The sequence below is a fragment of the Buteo buteo genome, chromosome 5, assembly GCF_964188355.1.
Source record: "Buteo buteo chromosome 5, bButBut1.hap1.1, whole genome shotgun sequence".
Taxonomy (NCBI): domain Eukaryota; kingdom Metazoa; phylum Chordata; class Aves; order Accipitriformes; family Accipitridae; genus Buteo; species Buteo buteo.
The window spans coordinates 22103164-22125194 of record NC_134175.1 but is presented as its reverse complement, the minus strand read 5'-3'; the positions used below and the strand labels follow the sequence as shown (position 1 = coordinate 22125194).

General features: G+C 42.0%; 1 protein-coding gene across 7 annotated transcripts; it reads right to left on the bottom strand.

The window, feature by feature from the left end:
* Nucleotides 1-905: 905 nt before the first annotated feature.
* On the bottom strand, nt 906-21806 carry LOC142031144 (MOB-like protein phocein). 7 transcript variants are annotated; one of them, XM_075028077.1, is made up of 9 exons: nt 21572-21806; nt 19733-19897; nt 9528-9590; nt 8907-9007; nt 7247-7289; nt 6901-6987; nt 5193-5272; nt 4244-4355; nt 906-3308 (listed from the first exon to the last, which is right to left on the bottom strand). In XM_075028077.1, the coding sequence occupies exons 1-9, from the start codon at nt 21572-21574 to the stop codon at nt 3177-3179; spliced, it is 786 nt and encodes a 261-aa protein (XP_074884178.1). In that variant the 5' UTR covers nt 21575-21806; the 3' UTR covers nt 906-3176. The 7 variants fall into 7 exon arrangements, with proteins under 7 accessions (XP_074884178.1, XP_074884175.1, XP_074884171.1 ...); XM_075028074.1 differs by lacking the exons at nt 19733-19897; nt 21572-21806 and adding exons at nt 10179-10343; nt 10947-11544; XM_075028070.1 differs by lacking the exons at nt 19733-19897; nt 21572-21806 and adding an exon at nt 11815-11984.
* Between the last annotated feature and the right edge of the window lie 225 nt (nt 21807-22031).

The following is a 22031-nucleotide window of genomic DNA, read 5'->3' as shown; positions in this document are numbered from 1 at the left end:
TAAAAGCACTTAACAAATCAGCTACCAGTTTCTTTATTACATTTGTCGCACCCTGACTTTACGTGGGTTAGATCAATGTTACCTTTCCTCAAGCTAGAATTACTTTTTTGCAGTCTTGCCTGTACATCTGTACAGCTCACAAGGCAAAGCTTGTTAGACTTACTGGCATCTATTAAAAGCTGATCCGGTTTTCCTTGTTCTTAGTATATTAACCTTTTGAAGGTAAAAAGTGTTAGGTTGTTGTCTTGTCAATTCCCTATGGCTTAATTCAGAGAATAGTGTTAGTTAGGATTTAGATTTTTCTAAGCCAAATTCCTGCATCAGAATTTAGACAACTGGTATGAATTAAAGAAGTGAACATTCCTGACTTCAGGTAGGCATAACCTGAAAGAGACAAAGTGGTTTAGAGGAACTGGTCTGGTGACATGCTCTGATCTGTTCAAGCAGAAAAACCTTGACAACATCTGAGAGAATTAGAATCTTGAAAGTAGCAAAAACATTGTGGCTGACTTGTTGCAAGATATGCTAAGCCAAACATCAGGAAAAACCTCAGTGCCTAAGGAGAAAGTCATTTGAAAGTTATCCTTTGCTTACAATACACCCTTGCATCTGTGACGTGCTGTCATAATGTGCTTATTTTGGTATCTGGAAGGTCCTCTTCTAGATCTCCCTTACTTTTTAATTGTAGAACCAGCATTTTCCAATTTGAGAGATGTATAAATTTGAGGTCTGACTTCAAGATGCTAATAACTATTGTATTTCTCTATTTTTGAAAGAAGTACAACTTCACTTCAGCACACCTTGTAGCAGAGATGAGAGAGCACTGAACTTTGTCTTGGAAGCACTCAGTTGCCTGCGTTCTTGGATGACATGAAAAATGAGAATAACTTGCCAAAATATAGCAGTATGGATAAAGAAACAGTTTAATTTTATCTTTTTTTGTTGTTTTGTTACAATATAATTCAAAGACAGTCTCTGTTTCCCTATTATGTAGAGTCTAAATTAAACCTGTCAATATTTATTAGACAAATCAATGGTTTGCTTAGGCTAACTGAAGTTTTATGGTACCATTCAGGCACATGTGTGTACATAGTAGTACTCATGTAAACAATAGCAAGGGAAAATACAAGCAGTGTTTCACTTAGGCCTTATATGAAATCAGCTTAGTATAGCAAGTCAACTTTACAGTGCAAATCTGAATAACAGGATTAAAACTTCCCAAGTTTTATTTTGGAGTGAAACTCTTAAAGCATAAGAGGAAGAAAAAAGAGGTTTGAAATTTTAATGCAGTCCTGACCACCACATCATTTTTCTTCAGTTTGGTAGAGGAAATTTAATTAGCAACACCAGTTACATGTTTTGCCTGTCTCAGTCACCACGGCCAATACAAGCATGCAGAGTGACTGTACAAGAGAACCACACCGTGGATGGTCCTAGAGCAGACTGTAACAAAACTAAATACATTTTACTACCTCCAGAATACAGCCCTCCTACCTGCAGTACAAACTTACCAAAATCAAGTAACCTAGTCTATACAAGGCAAGTTATAGCTACATGTATAGACAGTAACTAAAGCTACTTTCACTCGGACAACATCTCATGCAATTACCCTGCTGACAATTACATACAATAATAAACATAAGACAAAAGGAGCTGCTGAAGAATACAGCTGTTGAAGTACTTAAGCTTAGTCTATTTTCTCATTGTTTAAATTCCCTTTACATCCAGGTGGTACAGTTGCTTGAGGTGTGCTTGATTCATATAAAGAAAAATAGAATTTAAGGCATGTTTAGTATATTATGAAAAAAGACTTATTAAAAATAGGTGGACTCCCTTCTTTCCAGGTAAATATAACATAGAAAACAAAGCATAGATTATAGAAACTAGTGGAGTGAGTTAGCCCATTCTGACCTGCTTAAAGAAATAAAAAGAGGGCTCCTGGCAACCTCAGAGAGAAACAACCAGCTAACTTCTTAGCTAAGCAAAATTCATTTAACAGAAGAACACTGCTAGTGCTTTTAGACCCTGAATTCATGTATGCTTAGCAGTATGTCTGCTATATTCATCTCTAAAATATTTAATTCTATCATTCTAGACATAACACAATTAAGCAGCACTCATGGAAATTGTCAGTTATTGCAAATCTGCAAACACAACTTGAAATAAACATCTGATAGGGAACAGAAGCATGAATCCAAATCTTTCTGTCAAATAATATAATTCAGGTGAATGAAGAAAAACAAAGCAATGTATGTTGAAAACATGATTAACTCTTGCAAAGAATCAGGTTCGGTATCTCAGGTACTTAAGAATGTTTTTACTAGGAATACAAGCAAAGACTCTGGTAGTGTTATGTAGTGTAACATGAGTATTTACGAGATACAGTCTGTAAGCGGTTGCCATGAATATGCGCAGGTATAAGCCATTGACTTTTCTGCCACAGTTATTCTTTAGAGAAGTTGTGGACTGGAGAACAGCAGACGTCTGCCTTAACAGGACAGAACCTGTCCCCTGTTGTACACAAACCTCCACTGTTAACAAAAAAACAAGTCCAGAAAGTTAGATGTATATCAAGAATATCTATGTTCAATAGCATAGTGGAATTGTCCTTTTGGTATTACTAATACTACAGATCCTATTAGTATTTGGATATAGGCATACACGAACATGCACATCCAAAAGTATATCTTCAAAGCCATCTTAAAAAAATAAAAGCTAAATTAGGAATAAGCTACATTGCAAGAAGCTTCCTGCAGAATTATATATTTAAGGTGATAATCTTTGAACTAAGACTTAATATAGCTACTGCATTAAAAAATGGCTTGCTGTGAAAATCTTAATCTCACTTTTTTCCCACCCAATCAGACACATCTTCAGGATTGTGATTCAATGATTGTTTAGCAGCAATTTTAAAGAACTGTAAATTCTTTTATTAACAGGCATTATAAACAGACACTACTACTTTTATTTAAAAACCATGAGTGCCACATTGATGAATATACAGCTCATGAATAACTTAAAGTATTTCCCATATTAAAAGGCAATGCACACAGCATACAAAAAGTATACTAAACAAAGCTATGAGGATACGTGATTGAAGTGTCTAAAATGATATATACAGTGCATAATTAATGTTTTGTTTATATTCAGTACAGGCTTCTGTACTGCCATTCCCATCATGCCTCACTCTCCCCTGACACTGAATTTTGCACTTCTTCCTCCAAAATTGGTACAATCAGGTTATCCTTGGACATCAGATTATACTTCATCACAAACTTAGTGAACCGGTGACACAAGAAAGTTTCATTCTGGAGATGAAAAAAGGGGAAAAAAACAATATACACAGAGGAATATTTTAAACAATCAAGGAGAACATACTGAAAAAAGCCCTGCTTGTATGTAATTGCCTCATTAGATTTACAAGCCTTAGAAAGAAGTAGTAATGCTTAAATGGTAAATTTATATTACTTTTTTTAAATCTTCCCTATACTGCTTGCTTATAGTTACTGCCATTAACAAAAAAACCCAATGAAGTTCAGGCTTAAGTCACAGCTGAATTTAACAGCACTTAGACAAGAATATATTCAAATATCAATGTAGTCCTGATCCACTCTCCAAAAGAAAGTTTTAAGGCATTGTGAAAGTCCTCCCACATACACCATCCCCAGCAGAACAGGGCACAACCATTCCATAGCTGTTTCAGCAACCTTAACTGGGATTTGGCAAAGGTTTCCATATACATATACTGCTTACCTCCTTTCTATCTATTAATTTCTACTTTTCCATTTAAAAAAAAAAAAAGTTGGAATCTACTGGAGGTGCCCAAGCTGCCACCAGTTACTCAAGTTTCTTTGCAGATTTACAATTTAATTCCTTAACTGTTGTGTAACATATAGGAAACATATACATAAGCAGTACTAACTATACCAAGTGCTTGAATACATTCAGGAATCTTTAAAACAAGATGAATTTGAGTTGTTTGTACAAAACCTCAAATTCTGACCTTTCATCCAAATGAGGGACACCATAACTGGGTAAACTAATTACATAAATTAATTTTCATTTTTATATATGCATGTATAACAGCCTTTCAGTTCTTACAAAACTCTAATCTACTACAATCAATACTTCACTTGAATGCAGATCTTCTGGCAGGATTAAAAGAAAACATGTAATACAATTACATCACAACTGTAACTTCAGTAAATGCCCTTCTTTCAAGATGTAATTTGAAACTACTTACTTCATATTCATCAAATATCTGCCGGTGATGAAAATAAGCATGTGAAAATATTCTGTAAATCCTTCGGCACACTGATCCTAATTTGGCTACAGAGGATTCCTTTATGCTAACCCTGTAAGCACCAGGAGAAAGGTTACAAAACAGGTCTACTGAAACGACTACCAAGATACATGTTGACATGAATTCTGATTGTTAAACTATACTATATAATTGCACGTGAAATTTAGACTTAAGTGTTGCAGATATCTGTGTCTGCAATTGCTTATTTTTGGAAGGAAAATAAAAACACTGATGCATACTCCAAATTTAAAAATTGTATTCCAACTACCAAAAAAGTTTTGCCTGTAGTTAAACATCATCAGTTATTCTGGTAAGGGCTGGATTTCTGGTTTCTAGCATTGATGGGCAAAGGGAAAAAGCCTTCCCGTTGTACCTCCTTGCCAATACTGGGTTCCTAGAGAAGCACAGTTTTGACTTCTCCAGTTTTAGGTTTCCATGATCCAACATGTGGGCTGCTCATTCAGTACACTCAGTCTCTTGTCTCAGTTTTGGTCACTGATGTCCCACAGTGGATTGGTGTTGGCTTCTGGAGGCTTTCAGTGCTGTAGTGTTCAAGTCGTTCGAGTCCCTGCATCTCTCTAAAGGCCATCCTGTTATTTAGGTTGGCACTACTCCAATGGAAGCCCCGTAACACCAACAGATACTAGTAAAACAGTTTCCACCTAAAAAGCACCCGCCAGCTCCAGTAAATGGCAAACTATTTGAATGGGTAGGAATTCTTCCTTGGCTTAAAAGTGCCAACAGGCCTACCATCAAGTGACACGTGCTGCAGGACTTCTGGTATTTTCCATGGTAGTCCATGAAAAATGCATTACGCCTTTCAATGTGCTTTGTAAGTGTTTAGGTGCCACCTACTCCCTTCCCTCCTCCCAAGAGAAAGCATTTTTACCTGCTGGGGAAATATTTATTGCTATTCAGAAGACACGCAGCTCCATCAAGTGTGTGTCTGGTGTAGTCTATAGCAGGACACTACAAAAATAGACAGTGAGTGAGCACGTGTATGACTGCATGCATGACACTGTCATATAACTTGTTTGAAGAGAAACATTTTAATTATGTTTCCTGATGCTTTTAACTTCACTGGTCATTTTTACTCCCAGAAGTTTCACATAGCTTCTCTGAAGGTCTAAGTACGTTTCCTCCTTAAGTGAGCTATTTCTTTCTTCTGTTTTACAACCCATGTAAATTATTTCAAGAAAAAAGTTACTATGGAAATATGATTATGCATGAGTAATGAATTTTATGCATTTCCTTAAGTAAAGCTATATAGTAAGAACACATACTGGAAGTACACTGAAAGGACGATCATTCCCTCACAGCTCATTTGTTTCCCACAGAGTTAAGTTGCCAGATGCTTTCTTTTACAGCCTAAATTAACACCTTATCAAAAAAACTCAACCAAAACAAAAAAACCCAAACCTGCACCTAAGTATATCAATGCTTTTTATCTTGGCAAAGAAAACCAAAATCATTAGTGTAGCTAAGTGTATAACAAGCCAAGCCCTGGCTCTGCAATCAAGTACAAGTAGAGGAGAAAGAAAAAAGTAAAGATGAACTGAGACAGACTGAGAGCAGGAATGTGTGTCCATTTTGCGATTCCCCAGTTTCAGGAAGAAGACTTCTCAGTTGTACATTTTTGTCAGCAGTTCAAGGTTGCATCACCCACTATCTGACCATTAGTTGATAGCTATTATTGACATAGAAAACAGTAGATGAACGATGCGTGATCAGAGATAAAAAGCAGCCTGAAATTCTCCAGTTTAGCTGAGTAAAACAGACTTGCTGCATGCCAATATACTGAGTGAGGATGAGGGTGAAAAGGAGGGAGTGGGAAAGAAGCTGGCCTTCAGAGCTAAATCAAGGCATCTCAGGAAATGAAAAAAAAACAAAACAAAACAAAATTACAGGACAAAAAGGGTAAGGTTAAGAAGAAACAATACCTTATTCTGGAAGGTGAAATACAAAGATAAATACGACAGACTGCACTATCACCATAACCAATAGCAACAGAGAAAAACCTTCTGAAGGCAAAAAAAAAATAAAAGATATATTAAGTGGTTCAGTAGGAGATCTGAACAAAGTTTAAAGTAATTGGACACTCAGGAAGACAAGCTACTGCCATGCTGATAACCCACTCAACATACAGTATTTTTATGACTCCACTACCTTTTAGGAGCAACTTCCCCAAGAACGTGCACATGTGATCACTTTCACAGTGTCAGGCTTATATGCCTAGTGCTATGAATTGAGGCCAAAGTTTGAAGAAGACAGCCTGTTCTCAGTGTGCACTCTTCTTTCAATTAAACAAAGACCTTTTTCCATTGAGTTTCAGGCTGTCTCAACACAAATTAAGGGAGAAAAGAAGGGAATGTGCAAAGTCTCTAATACTGCAGTAAAAAGCAGTTTGTTCCTACCTCAACCTGTTCTTTTGTAAACCTCTACAGAATGGGAAAGAAGGAAACCTCAAGTGATATTGTTAACCCACATAAGCTCTCAGTTTGACTAAGCAGCCAGCTATAATGGCCTCCCCATGAACACGTGAAATGTGAAAGAAAATCCTACATAAATGGGGTCACTTTTCCAAAATACATCCATACCTCTTTGGGAGTTTTATGAGCTGCACAAAGAAAAATCCATTGTTCAGTTGCTGTCATCTGAGTACATGTGTCTGGGTGACATTCACTCTGTTAAAACAATTGTTCAGTTATGAAAACCATGCAACAGCAAAAAGGAGCTGATCTTTTCAAATCACTTCCTTGCCTTGTTCCCCACCAAAAAGCGTTTTTTGCTAGAAGTCTTTAAAACCCTAAAATACTCTTACCTCAAACCACTGCTTAAGTCTATGTGTATCAATTTAGAAGAAAGCTCTGCAAACTCTGCATCTTACAATACAAAAAGAGCCTCCTCCCTGACACAACATAAAAATAGCAAGAAAAGAATTACCTGAAGCTTGACAGCTAGTCCATTGAGCTCAAGGCAGAATTGTCTAAAAAAAATTTGAACACAGCAGCATCAAAATCAACAATTTGTTTTCCCACTGGAAACATCTAATAAAAAGCAAGGTTATACATTCTGATCTTCTTCACAGATCTCTCAACATTTTTGGAAATTATTCTTGTAAAGTGGAAAAAATACATCAGACCATGAAAAAAAATCATAGTTAAAGAATACCATCAAATAGTTTTACCTGATGTCACATCTGAAAAGGCAACAGGCTAGGAATTAACACACTATAGAAGGACTACAAGTTGAGAGAAACAGAATTCACACCAGCATATTTTTTTTACTCAGCAAAACAATTATATTTTAATTCTTACATGACACTAGAGGCTGAGCTTAACAAATAAGTTAGTGGAAGTATTTAAGATATCAACTCTGTTATGGAAGAAAGTGCTATTTCACAAATACAGGTAAAAAAAATTAAAGAACACTTCAAGAAAATTACTTTCTTAAGAGTGCAAGTTTTAAATTCATATAGCTTGGATCATTCCATCCTTCTAAGGTGTACTTCCTCCGGATCAATCAAGTGGCTAATATCCCACCACAGATCATTATAGTGGGACTTCTAGAAATACTGTTTTCACTAGAATGTACCTGAAAGTGCATTCTTTAACTTAAGAGAATTCACCCCTCCATCCTACAAGAAAAACTTCAATAAGTTTTCCAAAAGTGACAAGTATTTAGTGACAAGTCACTTCTATGAATCTACAATGATTTTTGGTGTCTGTGAAAGGATTGGAAATTCTTAAAATGTCTTTTGCAATTGTATGTACTTTTTCCTCTTCTGAGGATTCCCTGTGTCTATTGGAACTGTTCCCAACCAGAGGAGAAAAAAAGAAAACGGGAGGCAAAAAGTCAGGATATATAAGTCTAGGAGTAGCTTAGAACTATTCTTATACCTGAAAGCATATTTGATAAAGTTAGAAGACATACTTACAAGAAAAAAAAAAAAAAAAGAAAAAGGAAAAAAAAATCAGGACACAAGGATACTAAAGTAATGCCAGGAAAAAAGGATTACTACATATGTATGAACAGGGTGTGAACCTACACTACAACTGAAAAATACTTTCAGGTACAAACCATGTAGGCTGAACATATTTATTATACTGCATAAAACAAACTGAGAGAAGGACAAAAAGTTTTGAGTTTCCTTACAACTAGAAAAAGAACTGCAAGACATAGGTACTCTTGCTTTCCCAGCTAAAGCCTATTTTGCTGCAAGTTTCAAAAAAAGCACTGGGAGCATCTGGAAATCACATTCTCAATTAGTGCAGATGAAGAACTGATGATACTAGGAGAAAGTGCCATGGAAATTCATGACTATATTTTCATATTCAAAACACGCTAGTACAACTTTTGAACTGAGGTACAAACATTTTCTTAAAAAACATCAAACTCACTAGATCAGAGCGAACCATAAATCTTTAGAAAGAACAAGGAATTCAGATAATAATTAATACCAAAGTATAAAAATATTTAATAGCAGAAATATCAAGTTTCATTTAAGTTACCTTTGATCTGTCTTATTAAAAAAGACTCACTACCACTATCAATGAACAAACTTAGAATCGGGACACTAGGTTGACAAAAGATGGATTCTTACCTTAAATGTTCATACTTCCATACACCTTCATCCTGGCCTTCAGGAGGTTCAAGGATCTTATCAATGTTGGAACAGTCTGCCCTTATGTTTTGCTGAATATACTAGGAGAGGGGGGGAATAAATCTAGATCTTGTTGCAATTATAGTAACACAGTATATTTAGGACATTACGTCTTTGAGGGACTTACTTTTTCTCTTTACTTAAGAAGTGACTGATGGACTAAAAAGTTAAAGAGTACATGTGCAGGGTAAGAAAATTGTTATAAAAAATGCCAGATCTGAAAAATGCCTCTCCTCAATTAGAAAAAGTAAAAGAATGGGTAAATTTTACAGCTTTTTTACAACATCCATCTCAAAACAAAAGAACCCTGCAGGAAACCCCACTATTTTCTTATATCTGATTTGTTTAAACTAGACATGGGAATTCTAGTTATTTCTGCATACAAAATTAATAATTACAATTTTTTAAATATATGTAGGGTGCTTATGAAATTCACTCCTGTGCAGCGACATACTAAGCAGATAAATAGCATGCCCTGTTCTCTGGGTTTTTTTCTTTTTACCAAAATACAAAACTTGGGAAACTGAACTTATTAGCAACATTTCACATAAGTAAGAATACCTGCTGAACAGCTAATGTACTATCCATTTCTTCAAAGGATTCATCAGGCCAATTGTAGAAATCCTGTTAGAAAAAGTTTAAACCAGTTTAACAAAAATAGAGGGGGAGGAAGAAAAGCGCACAACCTACAATAAGCTTGAACATGCAGGGAAACAGATGTAGTTTGTACAATTACAGGAAGCTACATCTTAAGAGAAGCAGCACATAATCTTGGCAAGAACAGGGTGTAATGGGTCTTGTGCTCATAATGTTAAAATAGTAGAACATCTTGAAAGTTCTGTGTGACTTGGCATACTATAAACATCGTCTCTCCCCCACATCTTGCTGTAACACCTATATAGCCTGTATCTCTTAAATATTTGCATACAGTGCCCATTTCACATCTTAGACCATGTAAGAATGGGGAAGAAAAGAGGTCTGTAGAGAGTAGCATTATACAATGGTTATAAAACTAAAAATCCCAATATATTCTACTAGTAACACATCACTGAACACATCTTCTCTAAACTGAGATAATATAATGCACTGTTGGCCTGACTTGGTACTACATTCTCTTGGTATGCTCAGTATGCTGCATAACTGGATGGTTATCAGCTCTGCTAACCCACCATGTTTAATATGGTTAATGATAAAACCCTCCTGAAGTTTCACCTCAGATCCAGCTGTACTTCACTGTTCTGCAGCAATTCACAGCTGCTGCAACTATGATCATCCCAGACAGATGGGTTTTCTTCCTTTGCATTTTTCACATCTAAAATTTAGTGCTGCTCTCTCTTACTATCCAGAGATACTGCACATCAGCCTCCAATCGCCATCCTAGTAGACACAGTGACTCAATGAAAATGTTCCAACTGTGAAACTTAGCAATCTGTTCTTGAGAGAATACGGTCATCTCTAAAGAAAGTATCTATCATGAATATCCAGTGTTGAGATATCATTAAGTAATTGTATTTAGATACCGAATAGCTATACCACAGTGTCATCCAAAATTATAAATACAGCCACAAAAAAAAAATCCTATGATTGCATCACTATACTCAAAATTCTTCAACTTGCATGAACTTTATGCTTTATAATATTTGACCAAATCTAGGTCTATGTCCAGCTTACTGTTTTTCAGAATACCCCAAATTTATCAAACAGAAGGCACACAACGTTCCACTTCCTTCGTAGATTAAACACATACAGAATTAACTGATTTACAGGGTTGTGTAATAATTTTACCTCTGTACATTACGACAAAGAACAGGAGGAGAAAAGAGGTGCATTCTCCTACAACATCATGTCATACACTGCGCCGTTTCGGACCACGAGCTCTCCTCACAAAAGCAGAGTGAAAAAGTCTTGCATAAAGGCCTCACAGCAGATTACATCTCTGAAATAATCTAAAAAAACGTAGCTTACATGTTTGAGATGTACCTTTTCAAGACGACCTTGAAAGCCCAGAAATAAGTCAGTTTCGTTTTGATTAAGAGAAAAGATCTGACAACAGCCCAGGTTCACTTTGGGAGGAGCACAGCAGGTTACGTAAGGGAAGGATGATTGATGTCTCCGGATGAGCAGGCCAGGTATCGTCTATCTGACGATGCACAACTCCCAACCGAAGTCCATTTGTATGGCCACAGAGTGACCTCACTCGGCTGATGAGGTATTTAGCGTTTTAATAGCAACGCATCGGCAGTATTAGAAAAACAGCCCTGCCCGAAGAAAGCCTGAGATCTGGCAAGCAGCACTTTTGCCTCGGCTAACGCCCGGTTGTTTCACAGCGGTGCTCGCCCTCGCCGCCGGCACCGACACGGGGGGAGCGCGCCGCCGCCGCCAGCCACCACGCTGCGGGACGCGGCTCGGCCCGGGCGGCGGCTGGACGCCACACGACTTTCGCTCCTCAACCGGAGCCTGGAAGCCCCAGGGAAGCACGGCGCTCGCCCCGCCGGAAAGCCGCGGGGGAGCCCGTGCCGCAGCGACCTCTTTCCCAAGGCCCGGCAGAGGCAACGGCCCCGTCGGGAAGGCGGCCGCCGCCGCCGCCGCCACGGCCCGCCCCGCCCCGGCCCGCTCCCCCGCGGCCGGGTCTCGCCCAGGCCGCGGGGAACAAAGCGATCCCGCGGAGCGGGGCCCGCCGCCGCAGTCTGCCCGCCCCGGCGGCCCGGCGGGCAGCGCTGGGCCTCGGCAGGCCCGGCGAGGCCCGCGGCGACGCCCCGGCGGCCAGCCGGGCCCGGCGCCTCGGCGGCGGCGGCGCTGCCCGTCCCCGCCCGCGAGCCGGCCGCGGGCCGCGCGGCCGGCGCCTCACCTGGGCCTTGGTGCCCGGCCTGTTCCGCCTCAGCACTGCCGTCCCCTCCGCCATGACCATAGTGACAGCGGCGCCAGGACCCGGATGCGGCAGCGCCGGGCGGGGCGGCGGGCGAGGGGGAGGAACGGGCGCTGCGGCTGCCGCCGCGGCCGCCGCCGGAGGGAGGGAGGGAGGGAGCGAGCGAGCGAGGGGAGGGGAGGGGCGGGGCGGGGCGGAGCGGAACCGCCACGGGCGAGCAACGGCCGCCGCGCGGCGGGGAGCGGGAACAGCGGCGGGGGTGGGGTGGCGCTTCTCGCGAGAGGAGACGTGAGGCGGCCCTGAGGGGCGGCGGGCGGCGAGGCGGGCCCCGGCCCCGGCCCCGGCCCCGGCCCGGGTACGTGCTCTTCCTTCTCCCGGCCGCGGGGGTGCGCGGAAGAGCCGTCCCCCGCGCGCGCGGGGCTGGAGGCCCGGGGAGGCGGCGGCCGCTTCCCCGCCTGCTCGGGCCTCTCTGTGGCGCAGAGCCGTGCGGGCAGCCTCTTCGAAAGCAGAGCTTTCCTGGGAGACTTACATTCGTGAGGGACAACCCCACCCCCACCCGGGAGATGGGGACAGTTCTAATGGCGGTTCCTGCCACTTTCTGTCCATCCCGGTCTCTCGGTGCCTGCCCGAGGAAGCGTGAGCGGCACAGCGAGGCCGCTTCTACGGGGACAGGGGTGTAGCAGTGAGCAGAGCTGTTGGTTTTGTGAGATGAAGTCTCCAGAGATTAACGAGCTGACTGGTTGTTGAGAAAATGATTTCATCCCGTTTCATCGATATTCCTCTGTCAGCACCTGACTGTGCATGCTCTCCCACAACATCAGCCCTCGCTTGCTCTGTACAAGTCTCAGCACAACACAACTGAGTCTGGACAGTTTTGTACAACATAAACCATAAGGGTGTGAATTTTTATTTAAAGTCTTATATTGAAGAGAGATGGTTGTTAAGGCTAAGAATAATGAATAAAAAAAACCCCAACAACAGTGATTTGGGGCAAAACACTTCAGACAAAGTAGGTATGAAGCTTTTCTAGGTCTTCAAAGGCAGGATTGCCAGACTCATGAGTTCTGTGTACAGAGGTCAGAGACTGGTGTGCTAATGGAAAACAGAGTTAGCTTGGGTTTCAAGGTTTACTAAGTCAGGTGTTACATGTGTTGACTGTATTTGGGAAAAAAGGCACTGTTGGCTTATAGTTGGCTGACAAGTAGGTCCCTCTTCCAAGCCAGCAGACATTTTGGAAGACTAGAGCGGTTCATATTATTTCTGTAGGATGAGTGAGAAGAAAATGATTTGGAGACTGCTCTGTTTCTAGGGAATAGACGGTAGGAAGAAGTACAGAATTGCTAAGTCAGAGTGAATTGCTTCTGTCTGTGAGCATGAAGGAGCAACAAGGTAAAGATGAGATACCTCCCCTTATACAATCAATAAATACATGGTTGCAGTTGTGTATTGTTTCCTGAAAAGTGGAGAATGCTGGTACCTGATGCTGCCTCTAATTCCAATGCATTACAGAGTGAATGCTAGGTGTGGTTTCCCTCACTCAGTCAATTAATTTGCTCTAAATAACATGCGCTTCCCCACGTTAAAACCTCTACCCAATGAGAATTAGAGTACATGAAACATTTCTGGATTGAAAGCATTGAAAAATCTCTAATTAGTTTTTCCCACCAGAAAGCAAGTTGTATTTTGAATACTTGTTTTGCTTGGGCAATGCCATGGCCAGGATCCCGCCTTGTTCTGGAGGCTAGGTTAGAGCTAAAAACTGGACAATGTGTGAGCAATGAGAAATAGGTAACGGGGTCATCTCCTGCCTGAGTGCACACACCCAGCTAGCCAGCAGTTTATATTGACAGCAATGGCAGCTCCGTTCATGTTACACTGTAACACAGAGGTGGCATTCCTAACTTTAGGCACCTGAGTTCAGTTTGCATTAGTTACTTTTTTACTCTTGGTCAGCATTCCTGCCCCTGAGATGTTAGCTATTTGAGTCATGTGGTGAAACTGAGCAGTTTTGGGTAAGAAACCATGAAAAAGTTAATAATGTTGGGAGAACTTGGTGCATTACAATGAAGGGTACACAAATTTCCTATTACCTCATTAGATTAGCTGTAATCCAACATTAATTTTTTATGAGATTGATATTTTAATTAGCCAGTCCCAAAATAAAAGCAATTCTAGCTGTTGAAGTCCCTTAAAATTCAGCAGCTTGTTTGGTTTTTTTTTTGTTTGGTTTGGGTTGGTTGTTTTTTGGGGCTTTTTTTTTCCTTTTTCTATCATCATATTCAAGGTTTAAGTGATATCTAAAGCACAGACGAGTTGGGGATTTGACATTTCCATTTGTCCCTGACTTTTATTTCATGGACATCTTGCTTCTAAAATGGAAATAAATCTGGCTGTGAAGAAATACCTCTCAGGGAGAAATATGTATCTGCTAGTTCAGTCTGAAACTGGCTCGTGGGTTTGCAGAAAAAGGAAAGCAATCTGCAGTGTTTCTTAATGAAGGTGTTAAAGCCTGTAGGTCTCTCCTGTTGCCCCTTGATAATTAACCCTGTATTCCCGAAAGCTGCTCATTATTTTTGTTTTATTGGATTTCAAGTTGTTTTTAAACAAAATCTGATCAACAGTAATTTCACTTTTTAGTTTTCACCTGGTCCTCACTGCCTCATGATCTTCAAGAGTGAAAAATGGAATATTTGGCCAAAATCTTACTGAGTATTCCTGTGCTGTCAGGGACCTGGTCTTCCTTTCTTCTCTGCTAGTAAGGAGAAGATTCATTCTTTTCTTCCTACGGCAGGATAACATAATGAGGACGTTTTTCTGAAAGCAGTATAGCTGCTGCTAACGGAAGTTGCTCTGAAATGTTAAGAAAGGAAAGTAGCAAAAGTAGATGGGAGTCCATCTCTTTTACCTGTGACTCAGCCTGAGGAAAGGCTGGGAGGGACTGTATCCCCTTGCCAAAACCAGGTAGGCCAATATGTAACATTTTTGCCAAAATTGAAGCTTTGAAATAGTCTAGAAAACAGTGGAATAAAGAAGTCTAAATTCCTACAGGAACAACACAGCAAAGAAAAGAGCATTTGTGATTGATTCTGTCCTCCTCTATAGAACCTGAGGGATATAGAATTTGGCATACCATCATGGACAAAGAAACAGGAACAGCAGATGGATTGCCTTGGCTATGTAAGTCACCTTGTCCTTGCTTGCAGTGATAGCCTCATGGTGCAAGAATAAAATGTTCTCTGTCCGTTGATCCAGCAGATGTTCAAGCGTGTCCTCCGTTTGATTAGGCCTAGGAATGCTTTCCCCCCCACACACATCCATAAATTAATTATTTCCATGAAGGTTTTCAGGAAAATGTGACTTTTGTTTTCAATCAGTTATGTAAACACTAGTGGATACAGCCATGCTAAATATTTTGTTAAATAAGCATGATATCAAGCTGCTGAAAATCTGTTGGGGCTGAAAGCATGGGTCAGAGATAAGAGTTGGGGGAGACGGTCTTGCGTGGTGCACGCTCGGCAGCACTGCAGTGCGAGTTCAGTGTGATCCTGCTGGGGCATGGGCTGGTGCACTGGTGCTGCCTTGGCTGAGGAGTACAGTGCTTGGGGATGAAGGCAAGTAGTTCAAGTAGTAAGGGGATATGTGCTACCTCCAGGTCACCTGCCCGCAGATCACACCCCCACAGATTGTAGTGGCTCCTCATACAGAAGAACTGTAAACACTGTAAATTCTTTGCTGAGTGGGGATCCTATGTAATTCATGTGTCTAAAAGACATTCTTGAAAGAAATGCTGAAATGTTAAACATTTCTCTCGTTGGAAGTCAATTCCTACCGTCTTTTTCTCATTGAGATGGGGTGTAGTTCCGTAGTAACTCCTGTTAAATACCTTCCCCTGTTTGGTATGTGAATACACCAGAATACCTACCTTATCATGGAAGATAAAGGCATGCTTGCTCTAGTGGAAGATAATGCTTCTCAATCAGTTTGTGGTTCATTACACAATCGTCTTTCAAAATACTTGTAGTGTGATAATCTTAAGTTTCAGCTGTAAAGTGCACTGCTGTAAATACTGAAGTAAAACTCCAATAGGGCAGATTTCAAGAACTAGGGCTTTTATACCAAAACATACTGGTTTTTAATTTAATTTAGCATCTTCCCTGTTAGCACAGGGAATTAATTTAATTTAGCATCTTCCCTGTTAGCACATAGTTCAGTGGGAGTTTAACCACCTGCAGAGTGTAACTTCTGCCTGGTTTGCCTACAGCTCCAAAGCTGGTAGGTGGTAACCAGCCAACAAGCAGCACACCCCACAAGTATAGGGAGCAAAGGACATTACAACCAGGATTGTCAAATGTAGCTCCTAATGGAATAGCTGGGTGATAGTTGGCATCTAGGCAAAGAAGTGGCTCCAGCTCAACTCTGTGCTGAAGTTTAGCTGTTGGGGGTAGGGACCCAAAACTGCCCCAGCAGAAAATATTTTCAGAATATGTCAAAGCTGAAGTCCCCCACTGCAGCTACTGAGGTATTTTTCATTACAGCCCTTTCCTGGTATCTCCAGAATAAGCCTCATAGTGTATCTATCTAGCAATGCTGATTTCCTAACAACTTGAACAGAATGAGAAAGAAGTACCGTTTAGCTACTGCTATTAAAGTTGCAGTAGCAGTAAGTCATATACTGATTTATTTCACATAAGACTACATCAAAACATTTTAAGGCAGTGTATGTTCTTAAACTGCACTGGATCAATGTATGCATACCAACTTTGAAAGCATCATTAGGAACAGTGTATAAAGTGCAGGTTTCTGTACTCCTGCATGAACAACTGTGAATCCTTTTCCAAGGCAAGACAGGGTGGGTTAGAAATATGCAAATTTGATTGCTTCAGCATTACTTAGGTAAATGCTCTCTACTAAGTTATAGGAAAGCTGGAGATCTGGCCTGAGACAGTAATCAGTAACGAAATTTCGTTTAAGATCAGCATCAGCCCCAATTCTGCCTGACTGATTAACTGCTGGAGGGAAGTTACTTGTTTTCTATTGGCAAAATTCAGCAAGAGATATGTAATTCTTATCTGCTTCATCTGTGAACTGGATGATTTTGTTCTAGCACAGGTGTGACTAGTACCAAGCTCCTTTTAGACTGCTGTGGGACAGGCCATTTGTGGCAGGGTGGTTTGTGTGCATTAACCTTCCAGTGTACACGTCTTAACTTCTTTTGCCTTAGCAATAGCTAAAAACCCGTGTTATCTTAAGATAAAGTTCAAGGTGCAAAGGAGCTAGCTGAAAGTCCCCTTCATCACTGCATCTGTGCGATAACCCTTTTAAACTCATCTCCCAACTTCATACAAGTTTAGGGAAAATGATGTATTAGTAAAATTGAATTGTTTCAGAGAGATTAGTTTATTACACAATTGAGACTCAGTTTCACTGAGCAATAGCAGAAACTGAGACAGAAGCAGAATAGTTTTAGAAGTTTATTGTAAAGACCTTTACAATCTCAGTACAGAGATAAGGATATAAAATGATGTTGTTTGGAATAATTAAGGCTGGTTGGTGGTCGTCTGAATTTCACTGTTCAATGGAACTCAAGCAAGAGCAACTAATTTCTGACTGTACATTATTTTTATTTGTGTTCCATCACTACAGTAAGATCACAATTTATTTCAGAGACTCAATGCCTACTTATTATAAAACAAAGGACGTTATTTACATGATGAAAGAAAAATTTCAGCATTTTTGTGGAATGGATGACTGATACTGCAACAGGTTTAGTCCACGTATTTCCCAAGAATGTCACCATCTCTAAACAAGTAGTAGTCCTGCAAAGAAAAGAAATATTAGTACCTGTAAAGTCAGTTGTTTTTTCAGTTGTTTTGCAAATACTGTCTTGTTCTGAAGTCAGGGCTACCACAGTCATGAAGTACGAAATCAAAAGTGAGCTAACCACAACTAGCTCTACATATTGACTTCTTCAAAAGACTTTTTTGTTCATAAGATACTCTTCGGGAAAGCTACCAAATTACTATTTTTAGTAGTAGGAAGTGCAAGAACCATCAGAAGACAGTTCTGCAAGCTTTCCCTGTCAAAAGCAAGGATACCTCCAGTAATTTCGAAGCCTTTTAGGGTTCGGTCTAATACATGACTGGCATATAGAGCCACTTTGTCCACTCAGCAAAGGTCAGGCCAGAGGTTTCCTTGGTTACTTCCTTTTAAGCAGGGGTGGAAGTAGCAAGTACTACAGGTACCAGAAGCTGGCTGGATTCAGCTGCTCCCATTTCAATACGAACAACTGCATTCCTTGAATGCTGCTAACACTATGAAGTAACTACAGTATTTATCACTGGCAGTATGGCATTTTGGGAACCAGCTTAATTTGCATTCACAAAGTTTGGAAACCTACCTTATCTTCTAGTACAATCTTAGTACCACCATATTCCGGTAGCAAAACCTTTTCACCAACTTTTACGCTCACTGGCTGAATCTCACCATTCTGAAAGAAAAAAAGAAATCCTTAGTTTTCCACAATATAGACAGATGTAATAGAATTCAAACTACAATGACCCAATGATAAAACATTCAGGAAATCACAACTACTCTGTGTTTTCATTGTATAGTGAACTAGAATATACAGGTTTACTAGGAAGAAAAGCACACCAGTCAATTCTCAAGCATGGGAGTCCTGCAATATTCAAGCAGCAGAACTACAGTAATTTTCTGAATATAAGTAGTTTTAATTTAGTTTTGAGTGTAAATACAACTGTGAGGTCCTTGCTTGACATACTGAATAGGCCTTCACTTAAAGAAAAAAAACCACCCAAGAAACCCAAGAAATTAAGTGACAGACCATCAAACCCCCTTCTAAAATGAAGGGAGAAAGTCCATTTCCATATTCTATAGCCAAGGCTAATTTATCCAAGTGCCAGTTAAAAGTACCTTCCCATCTTCGTTACTTTGATGCACCATTTCACAATATAAAGCTTTAAAAAGCAGGTATTGACACAAACCAGCATGATATGTATAGAGGGGCCCATGGTAAAGAAAAAGTCTGAGTCAACATGCCCTAGTTGAAATTTAACCTGTTTTCCACTATTGCTACTAACTGAATACTACTCTGGTGGGGAAAAACCCATTCTGATGCTGAAACCCATAGCCATTGGCAGTCTTGTGAAGACTGACTTTTTTTTATGATCCCAGACTTGTATTCAACATGCAAAATTAACAAAAAATTATTTCTTTTGATTCATGTTTTTCTTTTGTCCAGTAAGCCTAATCCCTATGGACAATGATACTTTGCAATGATACTTGCACAGCACATGACAGCAAATGCCACTTCTGGGACTCCACCCTGCTCACAAGTCACAGAAATTCGGGCATGTAATCATTTTAACAAAGAAAGCTGCCAGTCCTCCAAGGTTTTGGCTGAGAAGTGATGAAACAAGATAACCCCCAAAACACTCTTCACATATTTGAAACTAAAAAAACCCCAAAAAACCCAAAAAAACCCCAATCAAAATGAAAAAAACAAGAAACCCCACAACAAACAAACACCCAAACACCAGACGCCCCCCCCAAACCAAAAACCCAACAACACCAAAACCCACACCATTACCAGCAGTTTAAAGCTGCTTATAAATGTCAATAAATAATACTGATTTTTAAAAGGCAAGTATTCTCCCTTTTACAAATGATGGAAGGAATGCTGGAATTCAAAGTCAGACCCAGTCAGGAGAACTTGAGATTTCTACCTCCTCTTTGAACCTGTACTTCCAACTTCAGTTGTTGCCATCATCCATTTTCGTGAGGTATCACTGCATTTACACTGCAACCATCCCTTATGATAATATTCCAGCTACCTCCACACCATTGCTAATTCTACCCAAATGTTACGGTTCAGGGTATTTACCTTTCCTCTGGCTCCCGATCCAACTGCTACTACTGTTGCTTGTAGCACCTTCCCTTGAGCTTTTTCTGGAATCATGATGCCTCCTTTGGTTACTGTCTCAGCTGCACATCGTTCAACCAGAACACGATCAAAGAGGGGAAGAAATTTCCTAAATGCTTTTCCTGCCTGTGGAAGTAATTGTATATTGTAACATGAGGCACATTACAACGAAAATGCAATTAAAAAGAGTAAAAAAAAAAAAAACAACCCCAAACCCCAAAACAAAGTGATTTCTCTTTTGAGAGAAATTAACATTTAAGAAAACTGCTAGCATTGACTTTAATAGTAGCAAACATATGCCACCTTTGATTGCATCAGAAATTGCTGAAGACCCAAGCAGATGCTGGGCAATCCTGACAGTTCAGCTGCAGGAAGATGTACTCCAGCTGGGGGAATAAACCATCACCAGACAGAGCAACCACCTCCTCCAGCTGAAAAGCTCCACAGGCTTTTAATCCCAAACCCTCAGAGCATAATTATTGATTATACGAACCATATTTATTGAGATGATTAGGGACCTCTTGGGACAGTTGTGTTTTTATTCCTGTAGCAGATTGTTTTATAGTAAAGCAAAAGTCTAGCCAAGTACCCCATGTCAGTCTTCTTCAGGTACTTGCAAGCCTTAGCATTTCACATAACGACATACAGCCTCCGAATTTTGAAGTCTGATGTGAGAGTGCTCTTACTTTATTGACCCCTAAACACAGACTGCAACTTTACAATAAGCTTTAGGTTTAAGCTCCTAAAAATAGGGAGGTCGGCATACTTCTACCTTGACTGCTTCAGTATCTGCCTCTGCTTAAGCAGAGTTAGGGTGGGTTGGGGTTTTTTTTGGTTTGGGGTTTTTCTGCAACTACTTACTGCTGCTTGGCTGATAAATGCAAGCGCCGAACCCCAACAAGTTGCAGTGGTCAGGAAGAAGGAACTTGCTTTGATTTAGAAGGAAAGATAGGGCGACTTGCCAAGTCACATGGAGGTAGTGCTCCACTAGACAGGTACCCAGAGCCCGCACTCGTAGAAACAACTAGAAACAAAGGCCTGGCATCCACGCGCCCTTTACTGACATGCACCAATATACACACAGGCTTTAAAATCGGGAGAAAACAAAATTACAGGCAGAGCACGAAGAGCAGAAGACAGCACATGAGAGATGTGCGTCCCTCCAGCTACCGTTACTACCACAGTGATGCAAAACGGCAGAGAGAAAAGCCTGCCGCTTGGGATCATCTTCGTTCGGTGAAAATAACGTCTCTGACCGCCTTTTTTTGGAGATGGCCCGTGCTTCACAGGACGAAGCAGCCAGACGTACGACCGCAGAGAAGGACCGCGGCACAAAACGTCTCAGTTTCCCCCGCAGGCTCCACAGGGAAGAACCGCGGCGCGGGACACTCCCGGTACCCCAGGGCCGGCGACAGCCTTTCGCAGAAGCGGCCGGGAAACCACGGGCAGCCCCCGCGCAGCCCCGGCCCGCAGCCACCGCGCCGGCCGCTCTAACCCTCCCTACCCTGCGCACTGCCCGTGACCTTGCGGCGCTACCGGGCCGCTACAGACATCCCCCGCAAGGAGCGGCCCGCCGCCGCGAGCCGGCCACCTCCCTCCCTCCCTCCCTCGGCTCAGCCCAGCCCAGCCCAGCCCCGCGGCAGTCCGAGGAAACACCCGGGCGCGGCCGCGGGCTGCTCAGAGGCGCCGGCGGCGAAGCGGGCCCGCTAGCGGGCCCTGCGGGGACTGTCGCCCGCCCCCCCCTTCCCCCCGTTGCGCCGCTGGGCACGCCGGGCCGGTGCGCGGGCGGCGGGCGCTCACCATGACTGCCGCTGCGCTCCCCGCCACCGAGTGACCCGGCCGCCGCAGCGCACGTGAGAAAGGTCACCGCCAGCGCATGCGCGCCCGCGGCCCCGCCCCGGGGCGGGGCCCGTTCCCCCGCCCCGGCCCCGGCCCGCTTTAATTCCGCCGGTTATTTTTCAGCCCCGGGGCCACGTCCCGTTTCCGGAGGCGGCTGGCACCCCGGCGGGCGCCGCGAACCGCGCTGCGCGGCGCCCGCCGGCTCCCGGGGTCGGCTACCCGCCCGGAAGTGAAGTCAGCTCAACTTTGACCTTCAGCGAGCATGAGCGTTCCAGAAGGTTCTGGAATTGGCGGGCCCCGGAACCTGAGTGGTTCACGCTGGAGCCGGCCGCGCATGCGCGCAGCGCGGCCGGCGCCCCGGCGCCGCAGGAGGGCTGTTGCCGGGCGCGGCCGCCCTCCTGGCGGCAGGGGCGGGGCCGCG

Coding starts and splice junctions, on each gene's coding strand:
- LOC142031144 (XM_075028077.1), bottom strand. Junction 7,290..8,906: donor TGGAAGTATGAACATTTAAG/GTAAGAATCCAT, acceptor AATTTTTTTTAG/ACAATTCTGCCTTGAGCTCA. Junction 6,988..7,246: donor GACTAGCTGTCAAGCTTCAG/GTAATTCTTTTC, acceptor TTGTTTTAACAG/AGTGAATGTCACCCAGACAC.